The 26,217-nt window shown below is 41.2% G+C and overlaps 1 protein-coding gene across 1 annotated transcript in view; it reads right to left on the bottom strand.

Annotated features, from left to right (window-relative positions):
* ofcc1 (orofacial cleft 1 candidate 1) overlaps positions 1-26,217 on the bottom strand; it is a 111,212-nt gene that overhangs the window by 58,657 nt on the left and 26,338 nt on the right. Inside the window, exons 12-18 of the mRNA XM_064941015.1 lie at positions 17,859-18,098; positions 12,924-13,187; positions 12,089-12,423; positions 10,868-10,889; positions 10,264-10,495; positions 5,802-5,890; positions 3,624-3,802 (exon numbers count right to left, since the gene is read on the bottom strand). Of these exons, the coding sequence (XP_064797087.1) occupies positions 3,624-3,802; positions 5,802-5,890; positions 10,264-10,495; positions 10,868-10,889; positions 12,089-12,423; positions 12,924-13,187; positions 17,859-18,098 (1,361 nt within the window). The remainder of the gene's footprint in view (positions 1-3,623; positions 3,803-5,801; positions 5,891-10,263; positions 10,496-10,867; positions 10,890-12,088; positions 12,424-12,923; positions 13,188-17,858; positions 18,099-26,217) is intronic.

Genomic DNA, 26,217 nt, shown 5'->3' with positions numbered 1-26,217 from the left:
CATTAAGGCCTCTGACCACCCATGAGAGAGATGCCTTTAAATGAATGATTACTACAGTTCAAATACCAAAAATTGATTCAACAGAACCAACCTAATTTCTAAAGCTGCACATACAGAAAATTCTTCAAAATGTCGGAATTCATTATTTGCGACAGAAATAAAACTGAAGTCGAAACAATCCTCTATTACAGTATGTGACAGTGCAAAATCCAAACGAGCGATAAGGAGACATACACAATGCTATCAGACAGTAGAGCTTCTCCTCTACCAGTTTCAGCATGGACTGAATCTACTGTGGGGATACTTGTATCACCCTGTGGCCTCTGGAGGCGAAGGGTGTCGCTACACTTTGTCTTATCTTTCTCCCTTTCTCTTTCTCTAACAGAAAAGTCACAGATATAATTGATATGAGATTTAGGGGGTACATTTCAGTGTAATTAGAGTCTTGATAATTGGGCTAATTAGATCTAATTGTTATGTGAGAGTGAGTTTGATTAAAACAGGTTTCCCCAAAACGAGAGAAAAAAATATTTAGTTGGATACCATTGTTGCGACACACTCGGCAGTCTAATTAATGCACAAACAGAGGGGGAAAGCAAAACACATTTGAGGGACAGATGATTGTGAACAAATATGTTTTCTGTAATGACCTGTAGTCCTCCAGACCAATATAGTTGACTAATGAGTACTGGCCCCTTATGAGTACTGGCTCCTCATGAGTATTGGCTCCTCATGAGTACTGGCTCCACATGAGTACTGGCCCCTTGTGTCAATGCTGATTGGGTCTTTAATATTATTAGAGGTGCTCATGTGTAGAGGTCACAGTTTAAACTTCAAGTACTGTTATCATCTTAAAGTTCAAGTTGGTTTTCACAAATCCAATGAAAACTTTCCTAACAGATAAAAAGGCAACTCCTCCCACAACAGATTACACCAAAACCCACTACAATGAAATCAGGAGGAGTTTGCGCGGCCCACTAAAGTTGTAATAAGAGGCTGTTAAAGATACATGTAAATGCAGCTACCACTTTCCTGTTCATTTCCTATTTTATATGGAATCAGAAAAGTCCTAAAAGTACAGATCACCATTGACTTTAAAATGCTTTGTTGGATTGTTACATTGTTTATTGGTCAGTACAGTAGGCTATAGTAGTGAATTCAAATATGTTTACCTAAGTAAAAGTTGTTGCAGTGGTATCCAGTAGCAAATTGGCCATATCAAATTACAACACCAATCAAACACTTTGATTTTATTCACTCACATTCTTTTGAGAAAGGTGCTTAAGAAGTCTCCACTCGCAGACATCAAATAAGGTGGAAGGGTCGGCGAGTGTCTTTCATGTTTCTTCAAACAGATATCAACTGAGCAGGAAATTCCTGCCTTTTTATTTGCGGGGAACTGTCTGTTATTGTCAATACTTGCACTTAAGAGCATTGTGTTTTCCTTTGAAATTGTAATTCATGGTTAACGGTTATTATCGTGCAGCGACGGATGTTTTGGGATGAGTTGCATTTGAGGTTGGCAACTAATACCTTTTTACGTTTTGATATGCAAATCGAGGGGATAAAACTGAGAGGGGAATATAATCAAAACTCCAAGAAAGAGAGGGTTGAACCAGATACTGCCCCATAGAGCTAAAACTTCAAATGGAAAACATTATTTATGGAGGCCCGCTATATTATGTACAATACACAACATTCAATGTCTTTTATCATCTGCCAGAAGGTGTTACTGATTTCTACCTCGTTAGAACCAGTAGAGTGGTTCATCTTAGGGAAGACTTTATTCTCTAGTTCTTGTTAGCGATGATGCACGCCATGTTTGCTCTTGTGTGGGTAAATGACATTCTTGTAGAATTAATATCCAGCATTGTGTATTATCTTAAAGGAAAGGTCAATATTGGCATATGATTTGCAATTTGATATGGTAATGATATTCCTGGGAATATTGTTTGAGCTTCATCAAGATGCCTTCATAAACCAAATAGGTTATGGTCGAGAGGATAAGAATCTTGAGGTTAGTTGCAACCTGAAAATACAGTATGTTTTGAACATTATTCACAGCAGCCAGTGTGAGCGTGGTGTGTATATCTGATTTGCCATAAAAACAAGGCTCTCATCAATGGGCTCAGTCTCTCGTGGTTCTCTAGATGGCAGTAATATCCCTCAATCACCCCAATATGAATCCAGAAATTCTGAATAGAACACAGAGCTCCAGCACACGGCATCACAGATGACATCATTACAGTAGAGTGTAATGGTGAATAAAACAATACAAGTATCCCCGTATGCTTGTTCCCCATACAGTCCTCAGGTGCTAGACATGCCCAGCGTAACTCAACAAGCACTGCAGGACTGTTTGGGATATTGAGGAAAGACAACATCAGTGCCTCTGATTGCTGTGATGAACAGATGTAATGTAGGATGAGTGAGCTCTGCTTGAAGTTTGAGCTCGGTCTTAAAACGTAATAAATATGGGAGTAGCTTTCTAAGGCTTTAGTTCATTATAGGGCATAAAGGCAAAATTGTAATATGTTCCACAGCTTAAAACATCTTGAATAATCAACCAAGTGTCCTAAAGTAAAAGTAAAACACACTTTAAATGTTTCCCATCGTATAGTCTGCCCATACAAGTTAGAATCATTATGTGCTTTTCTCTTCCTTCACTTAGCATTGTGTCGTCATGTTTGTGGCCTCATTTTTGTTGTCGTGGTAATGATTTTAATTCCCCTGGTGTGTTCGGGAGATGCCAGAGTGTAGTCTCTGATCTTGTTTAATATGCCACCGGAAGCTATAAATTACAAACTACTCTGAAATGAGGAAACACAGGCCCATTTTTAATCCCCTGGGAGCGTGAGGCTTTCCCTCTCATTGTGATGGTTGCAGATTCGCCTTGTATTAATTTATGTTCTCAAATCTCAAATAAAAACAAATACCTGCAAAACTTTGTTTCCCGTTGAAATAAGCAATACTCACTTTATATTATTTTAATACTCTATGAAAATATTTTTTTCTCAAACGTGTTTGGCGGAGGTGTTTTATACCATGTGTATCCTGGGCTGTTTGTGCTTGATACATCCCTGTTTTCTCATTAAAATCAAATGCTGTAAGCCACAATAAAGAGAAAACATTTGCCCAACCCTCTTATTCAGTTTGTATTGCAGGGGAATTGAAAAACAACTAACCACACAGTGACAGAGGTATGTGTGATGAGCCAATGTTGCCATGCGCACCCCTTTAAAAGATCTTACCATAACACCAGGGGAGATACATAACCACGATGGGGTTGGAGATATCGTCACTCACTTTTTATAAACAAAGATATAAAAAAATATATATGTTGGACTGGAAATGATGCAAACAATTACTTTGATAGAAGCCACAATCTATTTGAAATATTAAAGCTGATCCACAACCCTAAAAAAAAAAAAAAAATTGGCCTTCTTCACAATGCACTACCTAAGATGTGTGAGTGTGCCATCGTTTCTATAGTAGTTATTACCGAGACATTCTGCGCTAAAATGGGGCTATTGCGGCCCCGTTTCTGCGAGGCAAAAAGCTGTCCTCACACACATTTCCTCCGTGCTGCGACTGGAAGTTGTATAATGAGTGGTGAGACTTACTGTAGGGAGAACGTATACTCCTCCATCTCCTTAGCCCAGAGATTCTCCCTCTTCTCCGATGATGCTGCAGCCGGAGCTGCTGTCTCCTGTTTGTCAGCCTGGCCCTGCAGAAGCGGTGGAGGTGCAGCGCTCCCTCTCACATGGGCGCTCGAGCTATTTATCTTGTTGATTGGCTTCTTCTGTTGGGGAGAGCACAAATTGGGGAGGGGGGGGGGGGCACAACACATTCAGATGTCGTTTGTAATCTGAGCAGGCAGAGCAGGAAACGGGCCCCGATCTATCTGGGGATCACATGGAGACAGTGCATCACACTTTTGAGCCACTGTTCTCTTCCAGTCTCAGAACTGAATGACACCCAAATAACACGTCTCTGGAGAGGAGCAACTTTGATGAGGGAGAAACAAGGCGTAGATGGAGAAATGCAGCAGAACGTATAGGGCAGCTGTTGCTGTTATTTACACTAGTCGTGGACTGGTGTAAACACAGTCATAATGGTAGGAAGTGGGTTTTAAATATTTCACCTGCAGAGGTACTTCAGCGTCTGATATTATATGTTAAGCCCGGCAACGTGTTAACGGCTTGCTTTACCTTGTCTGGTCAACTAGTGCTGCCTTGCCCTTGGGTGGGCTTAGGCTGTCTGCTAGCTAGAAGTTGTGAAACACTTCCTGATTATGTTAATCAGCTCCCTAGTTTGAAAAAGAGCCTTCCGTCTCTCTCTCTCTCCTCCACCTGTGAGAACTGTGCCCAGGATGTAGTAAATAGGGTAAGGCCCCTATAAAAGCTCCATTGGTTTTCATAGTGCAATCTTTGCCAAAGAAAGTGTGAATTCCAGAGTGATGATCACAATAAAAAAGGTGGAGAGAGAGAGAGAGAGAGAGAGAGAGAGAGAGAGAGAGAGAGAGAGAGAGAGAGAGGAGAAAAAACACAGGAGACATATAAACCACAATGTTCTCTGGTGTCTCTACAATACATTTAATGCAATATCTTAAGAGCCAGATTTTCCACTGCGATTCCTGCCCTCTGGGCTGAAGTGGTCGCCTGGAGAAAATACATTTTAATTAGCCTGGCACCGTAGGTTGAGAGGGGGCTGAAATTTGATCCCCCGCGCCCAGGTTGGGGCAGGTTTGAGATCACCGCACTTAATCATTAGACAACTGGCTTCAACCGGGTGACATTTGACAGAGTTAGCAGCGTTTAAAACCCTGCAGCTTTGTGGCTTCAGAAAAAAGAACACCACATATCAACAAACTTATTCATTTAAGAGGTCAGCAGTGCTGATTATTGGCCGTCTTGAGACTAAGAGCCACTTGTAACGCGGCTGTAGAGGGGAGCTTGAGGAATAAAGGCTTGGGAAGAGTGTGAGGTGGATATTAGCTTATGTGGTGTTTATGCATCATCTGCTACAACAACTACCACGGTACAACAACATCACAAACAACATCACAACCACAACATCACAACCATATCACCACAACAGCATCACAACCACAACTTCACAACAACATCACAACCATATCACCACAACCATAACATCACAACAACAACATCACAACCATATCACCACAACAACATCACAACCATATCATCACAACAGCACAACCATATCACAACAACATCACAACCAAAACATCACAACTATAACTTCACAACCATAACATCACAACAACAACACAACAACAACACCACAACATCACAACCATTACATCACAACCAAAACATCACAACAATAACATCACCACAATAACGTCACCACAATAACGTCACCACAATAACATCACAACAACAAAGGAGGGCACAATAGCAAAGCAGAGTGTGAGACAGCAATGCCAGATCAGCAAAGAAAAGTAGTTCTGCAATTACCACTTCAAAGTATGGCAGGTAACGTACTAGGCTTTGGTTCATTTAGCTTAAGTCCTCTGTAGCTCAGGCAGAGGCGTCTTCGGAGCAATAAAAAGGCCTGGCTGGCATTGCTGATTTCACAGAATTTCAGCTGCTTTGGCTTGTCAAGCAGATCAAAACTGGCTTTGAAGACCAAAAAAATACCTGTTAGTGTGAAATATATTTGGACAAATCTGAGATAATAACGACAGGAGGAGTGTGTAGGGCTGGAGATGGTTTGTGTGTGTGTGTGTGTGGGAGGGTGGGATAGAAATGATTTTTCCTAAATCACATTGTTACCTTGTAGTGCATCCATGTCTCTGCTTTCTCTGTGTAGGGATCTCTCATCTCCTCTATTTTCTCAGGGACCACTACTGTGGAGTTCTTCACTGTCATATAAGAGTGAAAGAAAGAAAAGACAGATTCATGTTTATTTTCATTAGCAAAGCACATCTGGCAACAACAGTAAGAGAGAGAAAGTACTGTATGCATAAATCATTATTTATGTCTGATTTATGAAGACATTTTTTATCCTGGTTCTGCTTCCTGTAGGAGTGCTGGTAGGAGTTGACCAGGTAGGTTGTTCAAAAAGAAAACAAGCAATAAAAAGTTTGTAAAAAAACAAACATATTTGAGCAAAAATATCTCAAACCGTCAGTAAACAGTAGGATGAAACAATGATTTTATACACACAAACAGCATGTCTATCTATATATATGGTAACTTACATATTGACTAACACCATTTTGTCACATACAGTATCTTGTAACTGAAATAAGAAAAAGTAGATACAATTTAAATTGGGATGTAAAAAAAATACTACAAAAAATGCACAATATTTGTTAAATCACTATTTTTATCACTCAAAAGGACATCATTAATTTAAGCAACCAATCAATGAAATAGTCCTGCATAATTGACTATATAATTACCAAATACATGTTTCAAAATCATGTAGATTATTCCTAAAATATAACAGTCAACACATGATTGCAATATTGTTAAAATATTTCTTCCCACTTCCAGTGGTGCATACTGCACATGTGTGGTGTGTAGTGATCATAGTCAGAGGCAGGTAGTAAAGTTGTTGCGTTGTTCTGTCAGGAGAGTTTGCAAAAGCAACAAAGTCTAAGAGGCTGATTTTCCTCAGAGAGAAAGAGAGAGAGAGAGAGACTTATGAAACGTCCCTGCACACACATCTCCCACAATCTAAGAAGCCAAACCTTCCGAGCCTGAACGCTCTAATGCATGCAATTAGACATGATGAAAAATCGAAAAAGAAATTAAATTTGGTTGTAATACATTTCTCCATTCTTCTTTCCTTTGGAAAATTACTTTTGAAGTGTTTTTCCTCCCCTTTTTCTTTTCTCTCTCACTCTCTCTCTCATTTTTTTGCTGTAATTTAAATGGTAAGCCGCCAGATGTGTGTCTCATGCTTGAAGAGCCGGAGCTTTGCATTATTTAGCATATTAACATTCACAGAATTTAAAAAAGGGTTCTTGCATTGCCTGGAGGTTCTAATTAAGTAAACCTTAGCTTGATACATGTAAAAATTTCACTATGTGAAACTTTTTTTCAGCGCTTTTTTTCTCGTCTTCTTCTGCAACCAGTCACATCTATATAATAAATATGGAAACCTCTGAGATGATATAATTTTTCTCTTTTGCTGCGGGATTAAATATATCAGTAATAATAACCTTTAAATATAGGCGACATATCAGCAAATCCGTCTGACGGCTAAAGTGTACTTAATGGCAAGACTGTTCAGCTTCCTCCTGGTTTCGGAGACTGACATCAGATTTAATTCCAACCCAGATGTAGTTCTTAATTACCAGGGCTTTGCTGGTAAACATTAGGAATGCCTACAGTTACAAGGTAATAAGCTTATATCTGTTATTTTCAGAGTGAAGAATATGTTATTTTTTCCATGATCTGTCATGTGATTGCATAACTATTTAACTCTGGCTTGCAAAGTTAAGTCCTTATGTGTGCTGTCAACATTCAAAATCATAAAATGTTCTGTTAAAGAGATCCTACAGTATATACCGAATTCAGATTTATTTTTTACTGTGACAGTTACTGTACAGTAAGTCAAATATGAGATGTAAGTTCTCCCGAGTGGCGCAGCGGTCTAAGGAACTGCATCTCAGTGCAAGAGGCGTCACTACAGTCCCTGGTTTTAATCCAGGCTGTATCACATCAATTGGCCCAGCATCGTCCCGGGTTTGACCAGGGTAGGCAGTCATTGTAAATAATAATTTGTTCTTAACTGACTTGCCTAGTTAAATAAAGGTAAAAATGTCTCCTCATAGAAAAGCGAGAGACCGACAGAGATGGGAATTGAGAAGGTGTAAGAGAATCAATAACAGAATGGCACTGAGTCAATGACCCTTGTAGTCAAATGTACAAACATTATTCACAAACTTGGGTGTGTGTAACATGCTTTTTCTTTCAAATGCATCAAACAGACAATGAGTATAATTTTTTGCTATAGGTCCTAAAAATATGAATTCCAGAAAAATAAGAATATATTAAACAAAGTAGTTACATCGAAATAATACAAACTCAGAAGTACCTTGCTTACGGGTTGGAAGTATTGCAGAAAGTGACAGGCATGCAGTTAAGCGGTACAGCTGAGGTCTGATATAAGCTCACTCACTGTTAGAGGACATTCATTGTCATTGTTTGTGTGTTAAAACACCAGCGCCGCTGTGGACGGAGAGAGAGAGAGAGAGAGAGAGAGAGAGAGAGAGAGAGAGAGTGAAAGAGAGGAGAGATAGAGAGAGCACCATACTGCAGCTTCGGGTTTAATTCACCAACCCTGATTCTCAGATGGTGTTGGGCCAGAATTAGCACAGTGTTGACAGCTATAGGCTATGTCCATGAACTTGGAGGGCTGCTGCCACAACCCCAGTGTTGCTCCGAGGGTAGAACAACAGCTTCCTTGTTATCCAGCTGGTTCTCTCTGAGCTGGGAGAGGAGAGAGAGAGAGAGAGAGAGAGAGACAGAGGCGAGGGAGAGAGACAGAGAAGAGAAAGAAAGAGCTGGGAGAGAGAGAGCGAGAGAGACCTCGGCTGGAAAACATGGCCCCGGGTCCACCACACTGAGAAGTCCAGGGCGCCGTTACTGCTAGTGAAAGCCGACCAGCCAAACCCTTTCCACTCACCTGGGCTTCTAATTGCCCTGTGATTGGTCCAAAGTTGACCGTGGAGCCAAGGTCAGTGAATCATTGATTACCCGAGAGTGCCCTTGCTGCCGGTATTCGGTGGCGGGGTTTTATATTCAGCGATTGTTTCGACTCACAGCGATGTGGTTATTCAAACGTAACATTGTTTACTCAATGACGCAACTCGAAGTAGGATCACAGATCTTTGCAGTCTCACTTGAAGCTTGGATAGCATGTTGGAATATTATAGCGGTGATTAATAAAATGATCTTGTTGAAGTACACTTCACATCTCCATCTCTGTTCATTCATCAGCATAGAGGACATGCTGTATGTATGCGATGGGGAGGGGGGTTAAACTAAACAGTGTTCCCCTTGGGTTCCGTTTGTCCCAATCTGTAACATCCACTTTGTGGGGTTACTCTTGTATCTATACAAACAGGCTTTGACATAACAATAAAACATCAATGTAGAATATGGACAGTGCAACATTAATTGGGGGACCATCGCAGACTGGTAGAGATATAACATTATAACGATTTAACGTAGTGGTAAAGTTTGACTGGAATGACCAATACCCTAACCCTGAGGGACCTTTATCCTGAATGTTCAGGGCAGCGTTCCAGGGACAGATGAAAAATCCTCGAAATTGTGCTCAAGGGGGGTATAATGATGCAGTATGATGCATTGGCAAAACGAGGGGGAGAAAAGCAACAACACAAAACTAAACCCTCTCAACTCTGATCCGCTGCATCCAGTTACTGATCCACTGACGGCAATCATAGAACACAGGCCTAATCTAATTAGTCATTTGGATTCAAACAAACTCAAGTGTAACCGGATCATTCAGTTAATGTGAAAGGTCAGTTAACCCACACCGCCTCTGGCGACTCTCGTGTGTTCAAAAAGGCATATAGACTTCAATATGCATGGAGCAAACAGAGTAAAACCGGATTATGATTCTCATATGGTAAGTTTACTTTTCTGACACAACAAAGTCAACAGTGAAAAATGGCTATACATCAGCGTTTTTTTCATAATTTCTCCAAACTCGTCAAATCTATTATTTGGTATAGTCATCAAGGATGGGGTTGTCAGTCACTTTCTTCTCTGTAATAGACACCTCATCCAGGGCTATGATAATGCGAGGGAGATTAATTAACTTAAGGCCCCAGGAACGCACAACTTTCAGTCTGACTGTCAAGTAAGACTATGTGTGTGTTATCCTATGACAAGAGGTCTCCATATACTTGTCCTGATTCTGAGGGAAGCACATAATGAGAAAAGCTCTGGTGTTACACGCACAGAAAGAAAAAGGAATCTCTATACATCAAAAACAGAAAGCTTCCTCCAAATGGAAGGAAATGGTTGAGGCCCCCGACTTTGACAGAGTGCTGGATAACAGAAATAATTTGTTCCTCTCTTTCCTCGCTGAATTTGATTTCCAGTTGTGGGCTAGGTTAAAGTTGTCTATCCAATCTCTCTCCTCAGAGCTTGACGTAATCTCTCCATCTGAATATCATAACTCCGCTCCGAGAAGTAATGCAACGTGAAAGGATCCATATGCAAATGTGACACAAACGTCAGCTAGACTTACGGAGCGGTGCCTTAACGGGCCTCCGCGAGGTGCTGTGAGGGACACCTTTTGATCCGTTACTCAAGGTACGGATCAGGTTCACTTCTTCTCCAGCCACCTCCTCACCTGAATTTTCTCTGTTGTTCCCCCCTCTTTCTTTTCGTAGAGTGGAGGAGGTGGGTTCGGAGGACTGGTACTTTGCCTGTGTGGCAGAACATAAATCTCCCAGAATGCTCTTGTCGGGGACACTTCCCTTGTGGGGTGTTAGGATCTCAGTGGGAGGTCAAGGGTCGCACTGCAGAGGAAGTGACAAGCTGTGAAATGTAAAAGACCAATTTCTTCCACATGTTGAGGCGCTCGAAGAACACTGGGAGAACACGGCTCGAGCTGTCAGCCGACATCACGTTTAAAATGGGCCAGGTTGCTACCCAGCAGACCTGTCACAACTCATTTGTAATTAAAACGCCCGTCTGATGTTTAAAGCTCCAGCACTACCCCAGAAACTTTTTCGAGGACTGTTAAATAAAGATGAGCGCCCTGCCAAAAAAAGTGATGTATTAATAACAGAGGCCTGGTCGTCTTTGTACTAGATCAATACCAAATGAGCCTATGTTTGATTTCTGACGTTGGCCAGGATGTTGCCTGACCTGAAAACCAGGGGAAACAAGAGAAGTGTGTTTTAAGTGAGAAACTGGCCGCATTATCCTTGGTAATAGCAGGCCGGTATTATTCACTTCCTCTCTACAGATGGACGATGTTACTCTTTTCCACCTGCCTGTCCTTTCAGCTGAGAAACACATCCATGTGACCGTACTGAAGAGGGACTTTAGTAGCCTCATCCCAGATCTGTTTGAGCTGTATAGCCAACTCCTATGGTCATTGTCATGCCAAATGGACCATAGAAGTTGGCAATAGAGCACAAACTCATCTGGGACCAGGCTAAGACTGTAGTGCCAGGACATTCCCATATGTTTGCATTTCATCAATGAGTTATAATAAATCACAAGTCCTCATATCTAAAGTAAAGCTTAAGTGGCAACAATAAACTGTTCAAAGATTTCACAATGCTGTGGTGTCAACTGGACAGGCTGTGTACTAGACAAACACCCCATGCCATGAGATTCAGTTCTCTGCATAGAAAATGCCAAATACTTCAGGAGAACAAAAATGTGTGAACCACACTGGCTTCAGCATTGTGCTGTCAAACCAAGTGTTATGAAATGTGTTTTTAGGTGGTTGTTGTTGTTTGCTTGTACTCGCGTGCAGCACGAACTTACCACTAGAATTCAAATCATACTTAGTGTATCTTTTAAATACATGCAACATGTCCTATGACTTTTATCTCAGCATGAGGCTGGGGGATTTCTCATCTGTTGTTTCGCAAACACATTGAGCACATCCACATCCACAGAAGAACAAAATATGAATATGCTAATGACACACGGAGAGGTTATATGAGTTCCTGCTAGAGAACTAGCCGTTTCCTCGTTTTAATAAAACATTTGATCTATTCCATAGTTCCCATTGCATAACATCCTTCTAGTTATGAGTGTTTGTTTGTTGTGTAGAATGGAATGAAATGTTCAATCTACTTTGAAATGGGCAATGTTAGTAATACACTCTGGTACTGTAACTGGTTGAAATGTATTTTGAAAATATATTAATCAAATCAAAGTTTATTGGTCGCGTACAATTTTGCAGACGTCATCGCAGGTGCAGCAATATGCTTATGTTTTTAGCTCAACAATGCAGCAACATCTAGCAATACAATAGCAATACTGACAATACATAGTAACTAATAATAGCACATGATAAACACCAAGGACCTGCCTCAGAGCACAATCACCTCCTTTGACAGCCATGGAGACCTGCCACTCTGTCTGTGACATTAGGTGAAATTTGTCCCCCACTGTGGCCGCTGGCAGTAGGGGGTGATGGGGGTGACAGTGGGGGAGCCCTACCTGGCAGAGTGGAGGAGGAGCAGGCAGAGGAGGAGTGTGAGGCAGACAGGTGGAGAGGGGACCCCCGGTGACACGGCTTGATGCCGCCTCTCCCCCGGCTGGGGCTGGTGCCGCTTGGGCCTGCCTGGGGGGGCGAGTGGGGGACGAGGAGAGGAGGGATCTGCAGGGTGACACTGTGCTCCTCATCCCCTCTGGAGCTGCCACTGGGGAGCTTCCTCACCTGTAGAGCCATTACGGGAAGGGGAGAGGGGGGTTGGGGGAGATACAGAGCGGCTACTCCTTTATGTCTAAAAACCACTAGATATTAGTTGCAATAATTATTCCTATTGATAGGAAAAATACACTTGGGACAAAAAAATGCAGAGGAACTGTAACTAGAGAAACCTTTGTTCTGTATTTTAATTAAATTAAGCTGCTGAGTAATTGGATCAATGCATCACCTCAAATGCATCCAGATATGTTTAGTAAATATGTGGTTTATTTACAATCTGGGGCCAATTTACAATTTCTCAGCTAAAACCATTTACCACACATAATGTCCCCTCAGACCAACCACCCAGCTTCTCTGATAATGGTTCAAATCAGGTGACTGTCCATAGCCCCTGGGCTCAACATTCCCAACTGAAAGGGACGCAAAACACAAACACACAAAAACAACTCCTTCGCCCACTTTCCCTGACACACGCTACCATCAACCCACACGCTAACACGCCCACACACCTGGAAGTACAGATTACACAGCCAGTTGTCCAGGTCGGCTGACATAAGGCCTTCTATCTTGCGGAACTGGTCGAGGTGGGGGTGCGGGAGCCCCCTGAGGATGGGGGTCTTGAAGCGCCCCTGGACAGTTGTGAGGGTGGCGTGGCAGACAGGGAAGGCGGCCCAGCCTAGTGTGGTGCCGACCTGTCTCCGCTCCCCCGTCAGGCCCAGCAGCCTGAACAGCAGGACCATGGAGGGCAGCATGTCACACGACGCAGGCAGGATCTGCACACACACACACACACACACACACACACACACACACACACACACATACACACACACACACATACATACATACATACATAGGGGGGCAAATAGGACAGGAGCCCTCAGGGGAGATTGTTAACTCTCAAACCACAACCTAGATCATCATTCCTCCAAATCCGCCTCTGTGTCCTCTACTAATCTATTTTCCATGTTACGCTATGCAGACTTTCTCTGCATGACAGCCTACAATAGATTATATTAACGGTCTTAACCGGTCCCACAACAATGTTGACGTTAAACTAAGGTTTGGGAAGAGATTAAATGATAAAGACTGGTTTGAGAGTTAGCTGAGCGACTGGAGGTGATCAACACATTTCGATTGTTGAGAGTCTGGGCGCGCCACACACCTACTAATATTTCCCTCCAGAAATGTGCCAAAAATTAGTATTTTTTAGATACTACCTTTCACCAAAGGGTATAGCCTACATGGCTCATATCAGGCAGGTGTGCTATTTTAGCAATGGGCATTCTCCTGCTGCCTCCCGGATGAAGTAGCATAGTGGCTAAGATATAGATGGCTGAAGCATGCATTTGTTTAGGCTATCACAACCGGCTAATCATTAGCGAGATCACAAACTCTTAAGTGTTCAGAATTTTGGCATTGATACCAATACCAACTATAATGATACTCAATACCATAACGATACAACTGTGAAAGAAATACCTTAAAGTCAAACATACAGCACTGTTACTGTACAAAACAGTGGTCAACTCTCCATCTGGAGAGCTAGGCCACTGGGTGTGCAGGCTTTTGATCCAGCTTAACAAGGTCCTTCCCTCATTCAGTAAATCAGGTATCAAATGGCTATAATTCCAAGCAAGTTAGCTAAGGAGGGATCTAGACTGACTTTTTCCAGTGCCAAGAAAGACATGGAAAAATGAGCTATTTCATCTAACATGTTCAGGGAATGCATGATGGATATCTTGAGGTAAAACATGTCAAAATAGGATCCAGAATAATCATGTATATTTAGATATTAATTTGCCTGCATTTTTTTTTGCGTGAAAATTGGCCTAGGCTATAGCCTATGCTACAAAATTTACCGGCAGAGGAAGTGGGAACACAAAAAAACACCTTAGCTAGATTGCTAACTCTTAATATGATATTGTTGCTAGATAGCCATGCAACTGATCTAACAGTAAATGTAACATCCTGAGAAAACCTTCCATTGGTAGGCCTGCATAGGCTACTTGATGTATTCACCACAAATGGTGCTCTCAATCATCTCAATTACATACCTTGATTGTAAAGCGGTGTTATTTCCTCTATATTGACTGTTGAGAAGTTATTGTTCTACTCACATAAAGCTGGGACTCTCCTCTTTTTTTAAATAACAGTTGTTTTAAAAACTGTGTCAATTACATTTTGAAATGTGGCTCAACTTGTCAATAGTCAATGCTTGCGCTTATGAGAATGCCTTTCTCCCTTTACTCCATGTGCAATTGTGGGAGTGAGAGCCAGAAGCGAAATTACCGACTAAAGCAAAATTGCTTTGGTAAGAGGCCAATGTCGGTGTCGGTGTCAAAAATGTTTGGTTCATCTTCCCATCTTAGATAAATTAATTTAAGACTTAAGACAGTTTTAAGGACCTGCTAGATATTAACGTTAATTTCCCTGTGAACCCAAGTATGTACATTTTACAGTAACATGCCTAACATGACCTTAGCATACTGAGCCACGTTACAAAACCACGCATGCAGCAGCAGGTAGAGCAGTTTGGGCTGTGCTAGCAGATGACAAAACAGGGACTCTTATTTACCCAGAGAGCAGTAGACTTACCTTCTGCTTAAAAAATGAACTGACAACGAGGAGCACGCCACTTCATCAATCACCAGGGGGAATATTTCATCCCTCTATTAGTTGTAATGGAAAACGGTGAAGACTTGTTTTATCACATAAATCATGTGTATCCCCCGCTAATCTGCTTTTGGTACCTACCTGAGAGAAATGATGGTGGAAGTGTCTGACTCAAGACACAATTTATGGCATAATATTGCATATTATGGATATTGAAAAATATTTCATATTGTTCATTTACCGTAACAGAACTACAAGCCACATAAACAGGGAGGTGGGGGGTAAGGAAAGAGAAAGAGAAGGGAGCGGAAGGCACAGTTGCCTGAGAGAGCCTGCCAGGCCTGGATGAGATGCACGACAGGCTTTCTCAGGTGGTGCAGCAAACAGAAACATATGGTCCAGTGCTCCAGTTTGCATTGGCCTGGTGGAACCGCCTATTAAACCATTCAACTATCACATTTCATTAAAAACAGACTGATATTTGCTGCCCCAATCTTGAAAGGAGAGAAAAAAAGGAATGGAGGAAAAAGAGGGAAAAAAATGACTGTCCAAACTAACACACAAGATGACTCAATTTTAGAACTTTGTCTATCTTTCCTCCGTCTCTGGGAAATTAATTTAAAACACTTTCTTTCAGAAAAAACAGAGAAGAAAATAGTTGAGGAATTAGAACAATGACTGGAAAAAATGAAGGGCTGAGGGGGAAAAAAGATTTAGTTTATCATGCCATGCTTTCCATCCTCTTCCTCCCCTTCAATATTAAGATGTTGGATCTTATGCTTCTACCCACTTGAAGTAAACACTGTGTTAAGACCGTGGGCCTGACACCCTTCATGTGTGCAGCCTCCTCGCAAGAATCTTTAAGACAGATCAAATTGAAGTGCAGTGTTCCTGGTAAAACGAACCCCAAACACACACAAAGAACAGGGGAACCAAAAACAAAAATAAGCTCCTGGCTTCCTCCTACTGTTGCTAATTCCTCATTTCCTCTTAGAAGGCACCGCAAACACACTCCCAAAATCGCACGATAACGTGGGCAAAGAGAAAAACACTCGAGCCAATCCAGATAGTCTCAGACAAATCTGATCAGCAGTGGTTCCACAGCTAACAACATCTATAAATAAGAGCCAGGGTTGGGGAGAGACTAGAGGATTGAGAGTGACACAAGGTGTTTGCAGTGCCGTACTTAAACCCTCATACCTCTGAATCAGATCCTACAGCCTTTCCCAGCGAGGTCCGCATTCAGTTTCGGTGGCTTACGCCGTCCTTTATGTCAGATGGAGCCTGAGACAATATAATCAGGAGACTGAGGCTTGATGAATACGCCCACCTACTGTAGCAGTGCATTGACAGTGGCCACATGTGATAAGGCCCTTTAGAGTTGCCATTGGAACACTGACTATCTAGACAGTCCTTCTGCATCTTAACACTTTGGAAAAACGGATCAGGAGGGAAACAAATTGTGGATTAGCTTTTATAGTTTTCATATGTTGGTATCAGCATTGCATCAGGCATCTTATAGCAATGAATAAACATGACTTTCTGGTCATCATCCACTATCTGACATTTTTATTGTTGTTAGCATTTGTTGTTGTAGTGCCAACAAGTGCTTTGAACAGTACAGAGATGATTTAGGATTAGGTTACATTTCGAAGGGCTCCCTTTTAAAAATGTAAAATGTTCACGGGGCTCTCTTGTGAAAGAGACCTTGGTATCAATGGGATTCCCTGTTAAAATAAAGGTTAAATAAAAAATACTTATAAGACCTAAAACTGTGGCAAATGCTACTGCTATGCTAACCATCCTCTGAAAACGCAGCTGAACTAATAACGTTCAATAGAATTTGGAGTGAAATGTTTTAGTCAAACTGAGTAACAAGTATCAAGACTTTATCCAGGGTGTTACAGTGGAAATAGTTTCATTTGCCAAGTTCCACGTCTAAAAATACCACTGTAGAGGCCTACTCTAGTCACCGTTGCAGCTCGGGCATACTGCATGATGGCTGCTCATATAGACTTCTGGAAAATACACTACATTTTTCAGTGCATTTGTACTTCATTTTCATTCCAATAAAACACCAAGCCCTTATATAAATGAATAATATATCTCTCTTTTGATTTACATGCATGGATTAAATGTCATGTTTGAAAAGTTGCTGTTTTATTCATATTGGATTTCCCCCAAGTCAAACCTAGAGGCTCTCACTGGCATATTTTAATACAATGTCTCTCCATCCTCATATACACAGTTACTGTTTAATATAAATTTTCATAACCCCTTTCAATCTACAGCCTACACTGCAGCCAAAGAGTAAACCATTGGAAAGAAGAGAAGTTGGAATTATTGCGGTGGAAAACAAATTAAACCTACAGCGTGCTGTAACCGTTATTTCAATACCGCATGTGTGCATTGTCATTTTTTTATCTGACAGATAACTCCTGTTTGTTTTTAAAGATAGTATTTAGCTAATTCAGTGTTGGGTTTCATGTCAAAGACTTTTCCCCCTCTTGGAAGTGAACGTGTTTTAATCCAGAGCCCCTCAGTGTCAGAATTACTTTCAGATGAAGAATATGTTCTTTATTTTTTTCCTCCATCATCGCACATATCTCAAGGACTATTTCTTGAGCGGCTTCCCCGAGCATCGTTTCAATAAAAGAGGGTCTTATTGAATGAACTCCCATCGCCACAAATCACATCCTGTCCTTCCCCTCCTGAATAAAAACACATTACTCTCAATAGAGGAAGGCCAGGATGGGGGGCTAAACTAAATGTGTTTGTCACCCGATTGGAGCGGAGGAGCAGTCCCCATCCCTGTGATGCTTACGTACAGTGAATAGGCTCTGGTTGACGTGCAGCTCTGTGTCGTAGAAGTGGCCCCCGTGCTCCACGGGCTCTGTGGTCCCAGCCCACTGCTCCTCCTTCAGACAGGACCAGGTGAGGGCGGGGCCTCCCAGACGGCTGTGGAGGGCCACACTGAGGCTGTAAAGGCCCCTGGGCAGCTTGTCCCTGACTGCCCGTAGGCAGCGCACACGCACTTCCATGGGCTGGGGACTCTGCGACCACTCCACCTGCATTACATAGAGAAGGTTGTGCTACGGTTACTGTCACTGCAGCAAGAAACCAGAGGTCAAGGAACGCACCCCTCACAGACACAGCACTGGCGTCTCCTTCACTCTCTCCCCCCTCCCTCACGCTCTCTCTCTGAATCTCTCTCCCTGCGCTCTCTTCCCCTCCCTCACTCTCTCTGTATCACTCTCTATCCTTTTCTCCCTCTGCTCAGACAGCGTGCCACTGCCTGCCTCTCCACCAGACAGCAGACAGTGTGCATCATTCTCACTCACAAAGGAAATTCATTACCCTAAACATATCATGTGTACATCCTGTACTGTAACACATGCATTGCTGCTTAACAACTCAGAGTAATTTCTGTTTAATTTGGAAAGGAAAGCCTGGTACAGTATTTCCCCCAAACTGTATACAGTTGAGAGAATTATTCACAAAATAAAAACAATATTTGCACATTTCAGTTATTGGCTGTTAAAAGGGGGAGCATATCAGGTTGGAAATCCATCAAGGGGAGGGATTCAGTTGAAACGTTAAAGGACAAACACTCTGGATTAATTCAGGAAGCAATTAATCTGTGAGAGGAGAGGGTTAGTGTCTGAGTCTGTGACGAAACTGTAGCTAATCACAATGAGGTTCCGGGATGAGCTTTGTTGTTGTTTGTTTGTTTTGTTGGAATGGCCTCATTTCAAGGATATGATGAGCAATAGGGGGAGATCATTGGACTGTTAAGGAATTCATTCTAGATGATCACTGAACAATAAAAACACTCATTCAGTTTCCCTTCCTGAATGGCATCCTCAAAATACAATTTTGTATGAATTTGCCATCATCATTAATAACGAAAGTAGATGTCTGCATACCCTTATGTGCTTATGTTATTGTTATTTATGTAATTATGTACAACTTTTTCACAAAAAAATGCAAATTGGCATGCATTCAGCATACAGAGAACAATATAAACTGTGTGGTTCGAGCCCTGAATGCTTATTGGCTGAGAGCCATGGTATATGAGGATGTATACTACGGGTATGACAAAAAAATATGAATTTTTACTGTTCTAATTAGGTTGTTAACCAGTTTATAATAGCAATAAGACACCTCAGGAGTTTGTGGTATATGGCCAATATACCACAGCTAAAGGCTGTATCCAGGCACTCCACGTTGCGTCGTGGGTAAGAACAGCCCTTGGCCATGGTAAATTAGCCATATATCAAATTGGCTAGATGTTCTTTTTGGTAGACCATTGTTAATACACACAGGAAACTGTTATGAGTCAAAAACCCAGCAGCGTTGTAATTCTTGACACAAACCGATGCACCAGAAACCTACTACCATACACCGTTCAAAGGCACTTAAATATTTTGTCTTGCCTGTTCACCCTCAATGGCACGCACACATACACAATTCAATTGTCAAGGCTTAAAAATATTTTTTTTACCTGTCTCCTCCCCTTCATCTACACTGATTGAAGTGGATTTAACAAATTATATCAATAAGGGATCATAGCTTTCACCTGGTCAGTCTATGCATTGAAAGAGCAGGTGTTCTTAATGTTTTGTATACTCAGTGTATAGTGCCAGTGAAAGGGAAATTTGGCATATTTGGCAACCTGGTAGCTGAAGAGTGATAGATGACCAGGAGCCTATTTCAAGAGCGCTAAGGGCGAGATCCTGGTACCTAGTATTCACCTTCCATAAAACACACACACGTGCACAAACATGGGGCATTAATATTACATTTCCCTTCATGGATTATTAAAGTACATTATCTATCTCGTACAGTAGTGTTGAGGGCCTAAAAAGGTTCCATGGAACAGTGCATCCTGGTACCCAGTTATACATGAGTATTCAAACATTAAGCATGCAACAAACAATATACAGTCCCTTCTGAAAGTATTCACACCCCTTGACTTTTTCCAGATTTTGTTGTGTTACAGCCTGAATTTAAAGTGAGATTTTGAATCACTGGTCTACACACAATGCCCCATAATGCCCCATAATGCCCCATAATTTTTAGGAAATGTCTTGAGTCAATAATTATTCAACTCCTTTGTTATGGCAAGCCTAAATAAGTTCAGGAGCAAAGGTTAGCTTAAAAAGTCACATAAGTTACATGGACTCACTCTGTGTGCAATAATAGTGTTTAACATTATATTTTAATGACTACCTCATCTTTGTATCCCACACATACAATTATCTGTAAGGTCTCCCAGCCGAGCAGTGAATTTCAAACACAGATTCAACAACAAAGACCAGGGAGGTTTTCGAATGCCTCGCAAAGAAGGGCACCTATCGGTAGATGGGTAATAATAAAATAAACATACATTGAATATCCCTTTGAGCATGGTGAAGTTATTAATTCCACTTTTGATGGTGTATCAATACACCCAGTCACTACAAAGATAAAGGCGTCCTTCCTAACTCAGTTGCCGGAGAGGAAGGAAACCACTCAGCCAATGGTGACGTTGAAACAGTTACAGAGCTTAATGACTGCTACAGTAGAAAACTGAAGATGGAGCGACAACATTGTACACTGAACAAAAATTATTTAATGAGTTAAAATGAAAGATACCAGAAATGTTCCTTACACCCAAAAGCTTTTCTCTCAAATGTACACAAAATCCCTGTTAGTGAGCATTTATGCTTTGCCAAGATAATCCATTAACCTGACAGGTGTGGCATATCAAGAATTTGATTAAACAGCATGATCATTAAACAGGTGAACCTTGTGCTGGGGACAAAAAATGTCACTCTAAAATGTGCAGTTTTATCACTGATGTCTCAAGTTGAGGGAGCGAACAATTGGTGTGCTGACTGCAGGAATGTTCAACAGAGCTGTTGCCAGAGAACTGAATGTTCATTTCTCAAGCATAAGCCGCCTCCAACATCGTTTTAGAGAATTTGGCAGTACACCCAACCGGCCTCACAAACGTAGACCACGTGTAACCACGCCAGCCCAGGACCACCACATATGGCTTATTCACCTACGAGATCATCTGAGGAAGGGGTGCCCAACAAAAGCCCTTTTGTTGGGAAAAACTCATTCTGATTGGCTGGGCCTGGCTCCCCAGAGGGTGGGCCTGGCTCCCCAGACAGTGAGCCTAGCGTGCCCAGAGTAAACTGCCTCCTACTCAGTCCCAGATGCTAATATATGCATATTATTAGTAGTATTGGATAGAAAACACTCTGAAATTTCTAAAACTGTTTGAATGATGTCTGTGAGTATAACATAACGTATATAGCAGGCAAAAGCCTGAGAAAAAATCCAAACAGGAAGTGGGAAATTTGAGGTTTGTAGTTTTTGAACTCAGCCCCTATCGAATACATAGTGGGATATGGATCATCTTGCACTTCCTAAGGCTTCCACTCGATGTCAACAGTCTTTGGAACGTTGTTTCAGGCTTCTACTGTGAAGGGGGGCCGAATGAGAGTTGATTGAGTCAGAGGTCTGGCAGCAGCCTTGATCTCAGTCACGCGTGCTCACATGAGTGGTATCTCCCCCGTTCCTTTGCTTTTCTACAGACAATGGAATTCTCCAGTTGGAACATTATTGAACATTTATGATAAAAACATCCTAAAGATTGATTCTATATTTAGTTTGACAAGTTTTTACGACCTGTAATATAACTTTTTTAACTTTTCGTTTGGCTGGACCTGAACGCGCGTTTGGATTTGTTTACCAAAAGCCCTAACAAAAGAGGCTATTTGGACATAAATGATGGACATTATCGATTGTGTAACATGAAATCCTATGAGTGTCATCTGATGAACATCATCAAAGGTGAGTGATTAATTTTATCTCTATTTGTGCTTTTTGTGACTCCTCTCTTTGGCTGGAAAAATGGCTGTGTTTTTCTGTGACTTGGTGGTGACCTAACATAATAGTTTGTGGAGCTTTCACTGTAAAGCATTTTTTAAATCAGACACTGGGGCTGGATTAATGAGAATTTTATCTTTAAAATGGTGCCAAGTACTTGTATGTTTGAGAAATTTGATTTATGAGATTTCTGTTGATTTGCATTTGGCGCCCTTGTAACGGCATTCCTCCTCCTCTTCTGAGGAACACTACAAAACAATAAACGTGAAACGAACTAAACCGAAACAGTACCGTGTGGCAACAAACACACGCACGGAAAACACCACCCACAAACCAAAAGTGAAACCCAGGCTACCTAAGTATGATTCTCAATCAAAGACAACTAACGACACCTGCCTCTGATTGAGAACCATACTAGGCTGAACTCAAAACCCCTACATAGAAAAACACACATAGACTGCCCACCCCAACTCACGCCCTGACCATACTAAATAAAGACAAAACAAAGGAAATAAAGGTCAGAACGTGACAGCCCTGCAATTTCATTGGCTGTTGGCGGAGCCCCAGTCCTAGACAGGTTAACCGCCCCTCCCCCGTCTACCTCCAAACTGTCACCCCTGACACCCTTCTCTCCGAATTTGCCCTCGTTTACTCTCCATATATCTCAAAACTCACCATGCCATCCAAGACTACAACTTCCTCTCTCCCCTGTTCTCATTAAAGCCTGCCTACTTGCTCTCTGTCCATATATCACAAACATCAACAACCTCTCCCTCGCCCACGGAACTTTCCCCTTCCAACTACAAAACAGCTGCAGTCACCCCATCTTTACTTTGTTTATTGAATTTTCAACAACAGCAAAATAGTTGCATTTGTAAGTTATTTGGTAGTAATATAAAACAACACATCAAAGACAACAATACAGCAAAATAAATATAAACATTAAAAGATAAGAAATAATATATATTTTGATACAGTTGTTACAAGTCAAGTAGCACAGATCATACAGTCCTTATTAACATCCGAGATGTCACGTATACACATACCAGGCCTCTTACATCACCAATATATAAATCACCAATATATAAATATACATCACTCTGGCACTGCAGGGAAATGTAGTCGTTTAACATAAGAAAAGAAGGGAGCCCACATGGCATAGAATTTGTCTATAGACCCATTGAGTGTGTGTTTAATTTTTTCCAACTTTATGCAATTCAAAATGGATTTAATCCAAAGAGCATGAGAAGGGGGCCCAGAGGATTTCCATGTATGTAAAACTAATTGTCTCGTTAACAAAGTGACAAAGGCAATTACATCCTTATTCATTTTGGTCAATTGTGTTGTGGGTAAGGAAACCCCAAATAATGCAATAAAAGGATCTGGCTCGATCTCTGTGCCGCTTAATTCTGAGAGTGTGTTAAAGATGTCTTTGCAGAAACCAACAAGAGATGGGCAACACCAAAACATGTGTACATGATTAGCAGGAGACTGGTTACAACGTACACAATTAGGGTTCACATCCTTTTAAATTTAGGATCATCTTGCTTTGGTCCAGTGGGCCCTATGAATGAGTTTGCATTGAATGAGAATGTGTCGAGCGCAAATAGAAGAGGTATGTACTCTTTTGAGTGCCCCTTCCCATAGTTCATCAGACATTTCCTCACCCAGTTCCTCCTCCTATGAGGATTTAATATTGTTTAATGAGGTGGTTTGTAGTGAGAAAATTTGACTAAAGATTATTGACAAGGTGTCTTTCAGAGTAGGAAGAGGGATACGAAGGTTGGGGAATCAGGGATCTATGCTGTGGATGTAACTCTGGACTTGTAAGATCCTAAAGAAATTATATCTGGGGAGACCAAATGTATCTGATAATTGTTCAAATTACTAAATGTATTGTTAATATAGAGATCTCTGAATCTTTTAATGCCGAGACCATGTTGAGAAAGCACCATCAATCATAGATGGGGGAAAAGCTGGATTTGAGGCTACTGTAGCAAAAGAAGAGGTTGTCTGAAACCCAAAGTGGCGGCTAAATTGATTCCAGATGTTCAATGTTGTTTTGACACATATTTTTGGTGAAGGAAGAGTAAGGGCCTGTAATGGAGGAGTGAGCGAGCGAAGACAATGATGCCGGTATAGATGAGGCGGCTTCCATCTATAGCCAAATTGGGGGTGGGAATATCACTCTGCAACCAGTACTGAGTGAGCCTAAGGTTAGCGGCCAAATAATAGCATCTGAAATCCGGTAGAGCTAGACTGCCATCTGGTTTGGGCCTCTGCAAAAGCTGTTTTCGTATCCTAGGGGGCTCTTTGTCCCATATAAAAGGTACAATTAGGATCTTTTTGAATGTATTGGGAAGAAAAATCGGTAGGCACTGATAGAGATAAAAGAATTTAGGGAGAGTATTCATATTAATATAATTAATTATTGTGACTAAGGTTAGGTGTAGCAAAGACAGCTTTCCAAATCGTCCTTCGTGCGGGTTGAAAGAGGAGCAAAGTTGGCTTGAAAATGGTTTTCAAATCTGATGTACCCCGAGATAAATAAAGCTACTGTGAGCAATTTTAAATGGCAAGTTACGTAAAGGGGATTTTCTTGCGGCCATATTAAAACCTCTTGCCACTCAGATCCCTTTAGCGGGATCATTTTTGTCTACATCCGGTGAATTGCAGAGCGCCAAATTAAAATTAAATTATTAAAAAGATTTAATTTTCATGAAATCACAAGTGCAATACACCAAAACACAGCTTAACTTGTTGTTAATCAAGCCGGCATGTCAGATTTCAAAAAGGCTTTACGGTGAAAGCAAACCATGCGATTATGTGAGGACAGCTCTCAGCAGACAAAACATTACAAACAGCTAGCAGCAAAGTAGATTGGTCACGAAAGTCAGAAAAGCAATAAAATTAATCACTTACCTTTGAGGATCTTCGTATGTTTGCACTCACGAGACTCCCAGTTACACAATAAATGTTTGTTTTGTTCGATAAAGATTCTCTTTATATCCAAAAACCTCCATTTGGTTGGCGCATTTTGTTCAGTAATCCACATGCTCGTGCTATCACGACGGGCAGACAAAAATTCCAAATAGTATCCGTAAAGTTCGTAGAAACATGTCAAACGTTTTTTTTAATAATCTATCCTCAGGTTGTTTTTACAATAAATAATCAATAATATTTCAACCGGACGGTAGCCTTTTCAATAGAAGAGAGAAAGAAAAGGTCTCGCTCCCGGCGCACGCACATGCAAAAATCTATCCACTAACGCAATATGATCATTCTCGCTCATTTTTCAGAATAAAGCCTGAAACTGTGTCTAAAGACTGTTCACACCTTGTGGAAGCCATAGGGAAAGGAATCTGGTTGATACCCCTTTTAATGAAGGTGTTGTGTCTTTGGCTATGCCGGATTAAGTAATATGACATGCTATTCTATAAAATCATTTCTCCGTAATTACTATTACCTGATTGAGCTCATCATGTAAATGTAATTAACTAGAGAGTCGGGCACCACAAAATAATATTTATAGAGCTGTTATCTTCCGAATAAACTCTTAAAGACCTAGTAATATTTTACATCAATAGCAGTCAATATTAATCCTCATCTTAATTCAGTCTCATCTGAAAGTTGTAAATTCTGCACAAACCCTAGCTAAGAATTTGAATCAGCAATACAAAATTGGGTTTAATTATGTATTTACTAAATACCTAACTAATCACACAGAATTACACACACACATAATTAAATCATAACTTGATTACAAATTAGGTTCATACCACTAAATACCATCAAAGTTCATACCATTCGCAACCAAGCTCATGCTGATGTTGGCTTCGGAGTGAGCGAGCGAAGACAATGATGCCGGTATAGATGAGGCGGCTTCCATCTATAGCCAAATTGGGGGTGGGAATATCACTCTGCAACCAGTACTGAGTGAGCCTAAGGTTAGCGGCCAAATAATAGCATCTGAAATCCGGTAGAGCTAGACTGCCATCTGGTTTGGGCCAAATTTTTAAATCTGCAAAAGCTGTTTTCGTATCCTAGGTGGCTCTTTGTCCCATATAAAAGGTACAATTAGGATCTTTTTGAATGTATTGGGAAGAAAAATCGGTAGGCACTGATAGAGATAAAAGAATTTAGGGAGAGTATTCATATTAATATAATTAATTATTGTGACTAAGGTTAGGTGTAGCAAAGACAGCTTTCCAAATCGTCCTTCGTGCGGGTTGAAAGAGGAGCAAAGTTGGCTTGAAAATGGTTTTCAAATCTGACGTAAAGCTACTGTGAGCAATTTTAAATGGC

This window comes from Oncorhynchus masou, chromosome 28 (genome assembly GCF_036934945.1).
Source record: "Oncorhynchus masou masou isolate Uvic2021 chromosome 28, UVic_Omas_1.1, whole genome shotgun sequence".
Lineage (NCBI taxonomy): Eukaryota > Metazoa > Chordata > Actinopteri > Salmoniformes > Salmonidae > Oncorhynchus > Oncorhynchus masou.
Note: the sequence above shows the minus strand (reverse complement) of the source record. Positions and strands in the feature narration are given on the sequence as shown.